Source organism: Silurus meridionalis, chromosome 26 (assembly GCF_014805685.1).
Source record: "Silurus meridionalis isolate SWU-2019-XX chromosome 26, ASM1480568v1, whole genome shotgun sequence".
In the NCBI taxonomy this organism is placed as follows: domain Eukaryota; kingdom Metazoa; phylum Chordata; class Actinopteri; order Siluriformes; family Siluridae; genus Silurus; species Silurus meridionalis.
The window spans coordinates 1,899,519-1,910,514 of NC_060909.1; the positions used below are offsets into that span (position 1 = coordinate 1,899,519).

Genomic DNA, 10,996 nt, shown 5'->3' on the forward strand with positions numbered 1-10,996 from the left:
CTATAAAATCCTTCATCAGCTTTCTCTGGAACTTTAAGATTGTTAACACTTGTCATATAAAGCCTAAATCTCCCTCTGAATTATAAAACACAGTTATCCACCTATTGTAGCTCAAACGAACAAAATAAACACAGCTTGGTGTCGGGCTGAAAAATATGGAATTTATCTCTAATTCAAGGTTATAACATTTTGTTTTCACACAAAACTCCTCCATTGGGAAAAACTGCACCTGATTTCTTTCCCATGCGATTATTTAAACCTGATAAACTGAGGGATATAAACGCTGGATCAAAGCCCAACTTCAGTTTCAAACAGGAGACGGATCCATTGATTGTTTTTCGTGCGTTGAGGTAAGATTGAACATTGGTCTTCATGTTATTGCTCTTCATCAGGCTATCATGCTGCACATGTTTCTCTTACTGTATATATTTTATTATTGATAAGGTTACAATTGAAGGTATGTGTTCAGTGTAAAATCCTAATCATGCAGACTGATGAACAGGTGGGATCTCAGGGACTTTAACCATGCTATGGTTGTTGGTGCCAGCAGGTTTCGAAAACCTTTTGGAACCAGTGATGAATCGTTCATGATCATTCATTTTGAATGAATCATCTCGAAGAGTGATTCGTTTATTTTCTACTGGACGTGCATGAGCAAAGCATCGCAAAATCTCTATAGGTTATGTACAGGAAACAGAATTAAGTTGTTACCTCTCGACCCTCATGGTCCTAATCGTTCACTCTTTTATCACGTGACTCCCATAGCAATGCATTACAGAGGATACAAAATTGAGACCCTTGGCCCGAGTCATTCGTTTTTTTATCACGTGACTCCTATATACGCTATGCAGTTATGTATACATATATAAATGATTGGATATAGTATACTATAGTCATAGTTAGCGTATGTTGACGTGTCGGTGATCTGCTTATTGAAAATGTAACATTTATTTAATTTCTGATCAAACGAACAAAACGAACTAAATGACTCAAAAAAAGATTTGTTTGTTTTAGAACTCAAAGATTCAAAGAACAAAGTTAATAAAATAATAAAATGATCTTCCCACCACCTGGAACCACACACATAATGGTGCAAAAAACAAAAATCATCTTGGGAGTGAAATATCTGCAGACTGAAACACCTTATTCGTGAAAAAGAACCATGTGATTGACCACACTGGTCTGAACTTACATTTAGAGCATCTGGCAGCACCCTTATCCAGAGCGACTTACATTTATCTCATTCATAAAACTAAGCAGCTATGGGGTTAAGGGCTACCTGATGGGCCCAGTGTGGCTGGGATATGAACCAACAACCTTCAGATCCAAAGTCCAATGCCTCATTCACTAAGCTACCACTACAAAAACACATCTCAAAAGAACAACACATCTAAACTCGAGCAGAAGACCAGAACAGGTTCTACTCCTGTCTGCCAAGATCAAGAATCTGAAGCGATCATGGACACAGACTCACCTACATTAAACAGTTGAAGACCAGGAGGTATTTTTTACCTAATCATCAACTCTTCTTAGAACCCAATGTGATTCCATCGACCTCAATGTGTTGTGCATGCTGAGAAGATGTTCTGCTCACCATAGTGGTAAAAAGTGATTATTTGAGTTACTACAGACTACCTGAGAACTTAAACCAGTCTGGCCATTTTTCTCGGATAGAAAATTCCAGGAGATCGTTAGGATTGCAGTATGATAGAACACGTCAATTAGATGATATACATTAATAATAATATATAGAAATAAATGTCAGTGGTGCATCTGTCTGTCTAGGAGACATCATGTTCATGTGCAGGGTGATCTTGGGTCTTCTGGCCCTGCTTCTAGTTTGCTGTGTTCAAGCTGAGGAGGAGGTACCACACACACACACACACACACACACAGACACAAACACAGAGCAAGATAAAGAAAGAGAGTTCATAAACTTCATTGTATTTAATGTTTTTCACTCCTGTTTTTACGACTTGGCCGTCGATGATGTCGTGTTCAGCATGGTGAGTGACATTTGTGACTAATTGAAGTAACTGTACAGCTGCAATAATTATGAGACGATTAAATGCTCTGAATAATCGAATGGGATCTGTTTTTGTGTGACAGCAGCTGAATTATCTGTTGGGGAGCTGCTGGAGAGAGCAAACAGAGGCATTGGTATACTCTCCCTCATACACACACACACACACACACACACACACACACACAAATTGAGGTTGTGCATCTCCATCACTGAGGTCGATGCGATTCGCATCTGAATGCATAGCGAAAGATACGGTACATTAAAAACAATACGATTCAAAACAACGCAAAACAAATCAATAAAAAAAAAATCTTCAGTTTACTCAAGTGCCTTCTGACTTCAAACACAAGCTCCTTTTAAACACACGCCTTTGTAGTTAAAAAAATAAAAGGTTCTTTTCCTGTTGTGTCTGCAGGAGGTTACAGCTCTACCTCTGCCATGTTAATCTGTATTCTATGTGACTCTCAGGACACGCCTCCGTCTCTGTAGCGTTGTGATGCGTCATATTCACGTAGCAGCAGCGATGCTGAGAGAACTCTTACCATCTCATTTCTATACACACACACACCAAATCAGACACGTGTTTAATGGAAAGCGTCACAGCCGCATGTTCGACACGTTTCCATGCTACTCTGTTAGCTGTGATATCTGTCTCATGTGTATGTGGCAGTTCGTGACGCGACCGAGCCGAGAGTAATAGAAGATATTGCTGTTGATGATGAAAATAGCGAGAGAAATGCTGATCCCTGCACCTCGAGTTACTGCATGTGGCCGAAGTCCAGTGACGGCAAAGTCTACGTGCCTTACGTCATCTCCAACCAGTTCAGTATGTGAAACCTCCTGTATTCCTGAATTCCAGAATAACGTATGAAAGACCTTCATGACGCATATTCTTTGCATGTTCAGATTCCCGTGAGCTGCAGATCATCCAAAGGGGTTTGGATTCCTTCTCTTCTGTTACGTGCATTCGCTTTGTTCGGCGCTCGAACCAGAGGGACTACCTCAGCATCGCGTCCAACAGTGGGTGAGACACAGCATCAAGCAAATCATTCAAAGAAAAGATCAACATCTGGAGGAAATATCGGAATTATGATATTTTAATTGTTTGTCTGGAGTTTTAGAGGTTCTCCACAGTTGCCTCCAGGATTTCTGGATTTCTGGTTTTATCACAACTCACAAATAGATTGTGTTTAATTAGGTGTGTTAATGAGCGTGTGAATGTGTGTGATGAACTGGCATCCCATACCAAGTGTATTCCAACTTCACACACAATAGTGTTCCTAGTGATCCACCAAAACCCTGACCAGGATAATGATGTTGGATTTTGAAAATTTAAATATAATTAAGAATTATAAATAAAATAAATTAAAATAAATAAAACTAATAAAAAACTAAACAGCAGGATTTTACATTACTTTTATCCTGCGTTCCACAGATGCTATTCCTTCGTCGGACGGCGTGGAAATGCCCAGAGCTTGTCTCTGGATAAGAACGGTTGTATTTATCATAACACCGTTCAGCATGAGCTTCTCCACGCTCTGGGCTTCAACCATGAGCAGTGTCGCAGTGATCGTGACAGTCACATCCGCGTTGTGTGGGAGAACATCATTGACAGTGAGTCTCCACAGTGACTATTCTGCAGGAACGAGTTTTTGGTTAATGTATGCAGCGAATACTGTTCAGTTTTCTGTAAAACTCTATGGGTTCAACACGTGTTCTCCTGTTCCCTAAGGCTATAAGTACGCCTTCGACAAGATCGCCACTCTGAACCAGGGAACTCCGTATGACTACAACTCCGTCATGCAGTATCACAGGTCAGGCAGCTTTCAAACATCTTTTATAAATTTGTGGGAAACTTTGTATTTGTGAAATCAGAATCATCTTTACTGCCAAGTATCACGGGTTTGCATGAACAAGGAATTTATTAATGGTGTGCTATTGCTATAAAGATATGAAGAAATATATATTGTTATACCACAAAAGTCCTAAAAGACCACGAATTCTAATCTTTTTTCTTATTGTTCTCTCGTGATCTCGACGTAACAAAAGTTGTTAAAGTTGTTCTTAAATTTCTCCTGATATCGACGTGACAAACATGTTCTCGAAGCAGCATCGTGAATAATAACTAGAACTATTTATGTAAATTGAGTCATGATTAAAAATTCATTTGTGATCAAACAAGAAGAAAAATACATTATGATGCAGGGCCTCTTAGGACGTCTGTACTATGCAATTTGTACAGTGGATGTAAAGTGAGGGAAAGCAATGATCATTTTTCCGAATAAGTCCACGGTGCACAGTTGCAGTATGGAAGTCCTTGTTGATTGCGCTAATGAAATAAACAATGTGGAGTTTGCGTTACTGCAATTTATTTTACATTTATGGACATTTTTTGTTTGTTTCCTGGAGCTGTTATTATTTTATTTGTTATTTCAGAACTGCCTTCTCTAAGAATGGCCAGCCCACCATGGTCCCCATCCCGAACAGCAATGTAGCCTTTGGCCAGGGAACTCAGATGAGCCAGAATGACATCACACGTGTCAATAAACTCTACAAATGCTGTATGTGTTTTCATCCTTATTCTATTTATTATATTCTTATATATTTTTATCATATATTATATTTATACACAAACAATTAACATCTTCAGTATATAACTTCCCATTCGTATAAAAACTTTTATTTTATTTTGTCCTTCAGAAAAACTTCATTCAACCACAAGTCCATCTCCAGAGAGAAGACAGTGAGAGCTGCACCTGCCCAAATCCACACACTCGTACAACTTTCTCCAACCTTTAAACAATATTAATATAACACAATCCTCTCCAGCATGGTCCTCAGCCTTGTTAAAGATGTTTGATGGATTTTTCATTAATCAGCTTCATTGAATTAATAAATAAAATAAATTTGAAAATATTTTCACTTCCAGAAATGTTCATGACCTCAATGTTTAAGTTTTGTATGTTCACCTCACTGTTTATTAACTCCAGGGGTCATAAATAACGTTTGCTCAATAGGGACAATTTATACATTATTTTAATACTGCTTAATCTTTCTGAAGCTGCATTGAGACAATGTCTTGTTAGAAGACAATAGAAATGGATTGAATTCAATGAAACACCTGTGTCCTGACTTTCATCCATCAAAAATATATGAAAAATGCACCCATCACACTGTTCTTCTGTATAATTGTAAAAAATGAGAATGACTGGATGGGGTGTTTATCTGGAGGGTCCATGAGATGTTCAAACGTTCAGCATAAACTATTAGAATTCCAACACAGCCATCTAGTGGAGAATGAAGCCATCTGTGTCTTTACCATGGAACTTCACAGCACAGACTGCAGGAGACTGATGGACTGACAATCACTCAAAGGCATTACATAAAGTAGGGATGTGAATCTCCATGACTGCGATTCACGTCTCGATCAACAGCCAACAACAAGATACGCTGAAGATACATATGAAGCAGCTCCTGATGTGATGCGATAGGATTCACCCCATTAAGATTCAGTGCGATCCGATTTATATTTATTACATGCGGTTTAATTCACTATTATTGATGAATTTATAAGCGAATAAATATGCATCACTGTTTTATTATTAGAATTCAATCCTATTTTATTTCTATAGCACTTTCATCAATGGAGATTTTCAGCTCATTATCCTAACGAGGAAGCCAGAGGCAATGAGGCTGAACGATGATATGTGCTAATTGTGTATCCAGGGAATCTGTTAGAAGAAAACAGAGAAAATAGTTAGAAAGTGTGTTTTTTTTATAAAAAGTGCTAATTTAAGTATAACTGGAAGAGGGTTGCTTATAGACTACTGTCCAGACATCACGTGCATGTTCATTCCACCATCTAGGTGCCAGAACATAGAAAAGAATACTTGAAGATATGGAGATATGGAGGGACCTGTTGGGAAGTAGTAGAGGATGGAAGGAGCATGGTGTAGTGCAGGGTGAGATATAGGGAGATACCAGGAGTGTAGCAGTGGGATGGTGTGGAGAACCTGAGAAGCTGAGGCAGAGCTGGTGTGAGTGAGGTTTAGGAGTCCATGTCCATGTTATGTATATACTCAATGTTATTTGACATGACTGACCTTCACAATAGGATACAAACCATTGCCAAGTTGTGCCATGAAATCCATGGGAATGGACAAGAGAGTCTTGTGGCTGAGGTTACAAAAGGGTGAAAAACTTCCAGTGAATTTCCAGAAACTTTCCGTAAGAAATTCATCTGGGAGATTATGAAATATTCCAAGTTGGAAACTTATTGGGAATTTATGAGAATTCATTAGTAATTTTGGGAAATTCGTATAAACTGTATCACATGCAAACATAAATTTGAACATTTCGTTTGGTCGTCAGCTGACATGCATGCAAACATACAGATTTACAAAAATGACGTTGTTTTTTCCACATTTTTATTTAATTGTAAGTAGAAAACATTCTAGATATTTCTAGATATATATTTGTGAATATATATTTTTTTACAATTTTATTGTTTTGATCTGTATTTTTGAATAAATAAATGCAGGCTGGATGAGCAAAATCCAATATTCAAAAATTTAAAAAATTGTAATGTGTCTAAACTTTAGACCCGAACTGTTTCTTCTGTATGATAAAAAAAATGACTAGCAGAAGGTGGAAGACAGAACATGAGCTAGTAAGCGTCATAAATTATAAATAAAATAGTGCTGGCTTACATTTACTTTTAAAAATATGTAATATATGTCATTTATGTGAATACTCAGCCAAGAAGGACATTTTTACATTAATATTGTGTGCAGGATTATAGAATGTGTTATGGAGAAAATGCACATTGCCTGTAGGGGGCGTGTGTCCTCAGTGGCCCTGCAGTAAGTGTGCATGTGATAGAATAGCCCAGCTTGTTCAGAAACTGGGGTCAGAGGGTTAAGGGCCTTGCTCAAAGGCCCGACTTGCAGCTTGGCGATACCAGAGCTCGAACCCCCGACCTTCCGATCAGTAACCCAGCGCCTTCACCACTGAGCTCCCACTCCCCTGACTGATGAATATGCAGGTAGAAATTCAACTGGAATTGAATTCAATCTGGTTGTTTAACAAAAATTATTCTCCAGGAATTTTTCCCCAAATACATTTAAGTTCCCTGTTATAGGATAACCTGCAATGTTGTAAATTCCCAGTTTATTCCTATTAATTCCCATAAAAGTTTCCAGTCTTGAAAGATCCTGGGATTTTGCAACCCTACCTGTGGTTGACCATGTCAGATACTGCAGAAAGGTCAAAGAGAATAAGAAGTGATAACAGCTGTGCTGATGTTTAATGCAGAGTCGCGGAGTTCAGACCCAATAAGGACAAATATTTAGTCAAGTATTTTGCTCAGTTAATGAAAATAGTTCCGCAGAAAACCCACTTGTGGATAGAGCATAGTGATTTTCCACAGTTACACACAGCCTGACTGAAAGCCTGGAGTAAGTGTAGTTATGGTAACGCAATGAACTATTGATAGAATTTGAATGTTGTCTATTCATATTAGTGGAACTTACTGTGTAAATTTGTCTCTCAGAAAACAGTATATTTATTTGCTCGCTAGCAACAGATGGCTAGCGGGTGATATTAGTCCTGGAGAGACAGTCCTTATACAGCACTTATTAACCTGTACAAGCTTCAAATGATCACGCTGAGTTCTTCATCTCAGTCACACACATACTGAATTTAGTTCCCAGTCCACCAGAGTGTCTGCTTTCATCTTGCAGTAATTATAAACACGTCCTCTAGGGGGCAGGAAATGAAAAGTTTAATGAAATTCTTGTTTCAAATCAGTATCATTAGCTGTGATAATGCAGAGGATGTTCCCTGGGTGTAAATACATTTGCAGAATGCTTTGATTCCCCCAAACAGTTCTAATTTGAATATTTAATCAACTTTCAGTGTATAAATCAATTTCATATTTACATCATGTTGTTTAACTTTAAATTTGATCTAATTTTGGTATTCTGAATAAGTTATAAATCACAATCTTACATGGCATCAGCCGAATGAGTATGACGCAGTGTTTCTGTCTTCTAGTGTGATTATTGACCTCATTCTGTCCTCTGAAGCTCATGTGAATAACATTAACAGATATTTTAAAAAATATTGCTAAAATTAGAAATATGATGTCGTTACAGGATGCAGAAAAACTAGTTGATGCTTTGGTAACATCTGGATTAGACTACTGTAACGCTTTACTGTCTGGGTGTTGGAGTAAGTGCAGAAATAAGCTTCAGTTAGTTCAGAATGCAGCAGCAAGAGTCCTCACTAGATCTACAAAATATGAGCACATCACTCCTGTTTTAATCATCTACACTGCTCCCAATTACATCTCACACTGATTATAAAATACCACTACTGATGTATAAAGCACTTAACGCTCTCACGCCGCAGTATCTGAGTGAACTTCTGTACCAGTATGATCCTCCATGCCTACTTAGATCAAATGGTGCAGGCTATTTGTTGGTACCTCAAATAATGAAGACTACAGCAGGGGGCAGATCTTTCTCTTATAAACCCCACAGTTATGGAACAACCTTCCAATCAGTGTTGTGATTTAGACACAGTCTCAGTGATCAAGTCGAGGCTGAAGACGTTTATTTAGTAAAGCTTTTGATCGGAAGATTTTTCTTAGGTAAAGGAGCAGATCTGAAGGGATCAATTATGCTGCTATAGTGAGTCTTGCTGGAGTCCCAACTGCACAGTGACTTAACTTTCATACAACGGCAAGGATACATAAAAATCCATATCTTTCGCTCCCTTCTTTTCCTGTTTCTCATCTACGGCCTGGAGATCCATGAAATTACGGAGAAACACAGGAGCTTTGAGGATTTGGATTTGGACTGCAGTCAACAGTCTGCTACACTGACTCAGGACTACAGTTTGCATCTGATCACCATCACTGCACCTCAACATCTTTTACCTGTAATTCATGGATATTCAGTTCAGCCCAGATGAGGATGAGGTTCCCTCTTGAGTCTGGTTCCTCTCAAGGTTTCTTCCTCTACTCTACTCTACTCGACTCGACTCTACTCTACTCTACTCTACTCAACTCTACTCTACTCTTTACAACTTGACTCTACTCTGCTCTGCTCTACTCTACTCTACTAGACTCTGCTCTACTCTATTCTAATCTAATCTACTCTACTCTACTCTACTCTACTCTACTCTACTCTACTCGACTTTACTTTACTCTACTCTACTCTACTCTACTCGACTCGACTCGACTCGACTCTACTCTACTCTACTCGACTCGACTCTACTCTACTCTACTCTACTCGACTCGACTCGACTCGACTCGACTCGACTCTACTCTACTCTATAAAACTCGACTCGACTCTACTCTACTCTACTCCACTTTATTCTAATCTACTCTACTCTACTGGACTCTAATTTACTCTACTGTTCTCTACTCTCCTGGACTTTGGATCCAAAGGTTGTGAGTTCAAATCCCAGCCACACCAAGCTATCACTCCACACCTTAACCCTGAAGCTGCTTGGTTGTATAAATGAGATACATGTAAGTCGATCTGGATAAGGGCATCTTCCAAATGCCATAAATGTACTCTATGGTACTCTTTTGTCTTTATGTACTCTTATCTAGCACACTGTACTATACTCTATTGTACTCTACTCTACTCTACTGCACTCTATGCTACTGTACACCTCTCTACCCTACTCTACTGTGGTCTACACCACTTTACTCTACTATTTAATCTACCATAGCCCTTATCTACTGCACACTACCATACTTTACTCTACAATACTTCAATCTTCTCCATACTATTCTCTACTCTACTGTGATCGACTGTACTCTACTATCTCACTACTCTTCTCTACTCTACACTATTCTATTCCACTCTGCTTTATTTACTCTACTTTATTCTATAAACTCTAGATCAGTATACTGCAGTAAGAAGTCGTCGTTGTAAATCTAGAGGTGCTCGGTCTATCCTGCTCGCATTACACATTTTAAATACGAGCAATATGTTTTGTAACTAAATTATTTGCATTACTTTGCCATACATTTTTATGTCTCTCTTTCAATTTCGTTGTGTTTCTTTTGCTTTGCTTGGTGCAATGCAGTGTATCCACTGAAGGGCTCCGTCCCCATATTTTCCTTTTTTCTTTATGATAATTCGTCCCTAGTTTCCACAAGCTGTGGGTTAAACCTCCTCCACTGTGGGCTAATCTATTTTATGTAGCGTTCCCCAGCCTTCAGTATGCTTATTGTGATTATTGTCACTACACTGCTGTGTGTGTACCAGAATAGAGCGAGGTTCTGCCCTGAATAACCTGCATCCCAGTGAGGCTGCAACCGTGTCACTAGTCTGCCATGCATTTTGAACAGAAGCCTTTTGTTTTGTTCTTTTGTGGTTGCTTTTGTTGCGTGTGTGTGTGTGAGTGCGTGTGTGTGTGTGTGTGTGTGTGTGTGTCACGATGTCTGTGTGTATTACACTGCTTGATCCTGTTTAACCTGACCAGTGTGTGTGTACTGTTATATATATTTTTGGTCTATTGAATTTAATAATTTTTTTAATGTGCATGATTGGATTAATGACCTCCAAAAGTAAATTTGCTCACAATATTACAGGACCTTGTTTGCATCTTTAATATTTCATGTTAAAATTCACATTTTCTCCTGGGCACAAATACAGATACATCAGTTTCTCCTACTAACGAAGAAATTGGCTTTTTAAATTCTAATATTTTAGTTACATGCTCGTTTCCGCACCTGATTCACATTGAACACTATTAAGCACTTGTTTAAAGCCTCACCTTTCATTGCATCATTTGTTTCTCATTTGTCTTTCCATGTAAATATTATTATTATTATTATACTGTACAGTATATATTAACTGAGTGACATCAGTTTTTAGAGACCTGAAATTTCACTGGAAAAAAATATATATATTTAGTAATATATATTGGATTAATCAAATTAATTTAGCA

General features: G+C 38.3%; 1 protein-coding gene across 1 annotated transcript; it reads left to right on the plus strand.

The window, feature by feature from the left end:
* Positions 1–250: 250 nt before the first annotated feature.
* On the plus strand, positions 251–4,942 carry LOC124379831 (high choriolytic enzyme 1-like). Its single transcript, XM_046840413.1, has 10 exons — positions 251–350; positions 1,786–1,865; positions 2,003–2,006; positions 2,110–2,160; positions 2,697–2,852; positions 2,933–3,050; positions 3,462–3,640; positions 3,759–3,840; positions 4,463–4,587; positions 4,727–4,942. Coding segments are annotated over exons 2-10 (789 nt in total). The 5' UTR covers positions 251–350; positions 1,786–1,793; the 3' UTR covers positions 4,729–4,942.
* Positions 4,943–10,996: the final 6,054 nt, after the last annotated feature.

Coding starts and splice junctions, on each gene's coding strand:
- LOC124379831 (XM_046840413.1), top strand. CDS start 1,794: ATGTTCATGTGCAGGGTGATCTTGGGTCTTCTGGCCCTGCTTCTAGTT. Junction 2,853..2,932: donor CGTCATCTCCAACCAGTTCA/GTATGTGAAACC, acceptor TTGCATGTTCAG/ATTCCCGTGAGCTGCAGATC. Junction 3,051..3,461: donor AGCATCGCGTCCAACAGTGG/GTGAGACACAGC, acceptor TGCGTTCCACAG/ATGCTATTCCTTCGTCGGAC.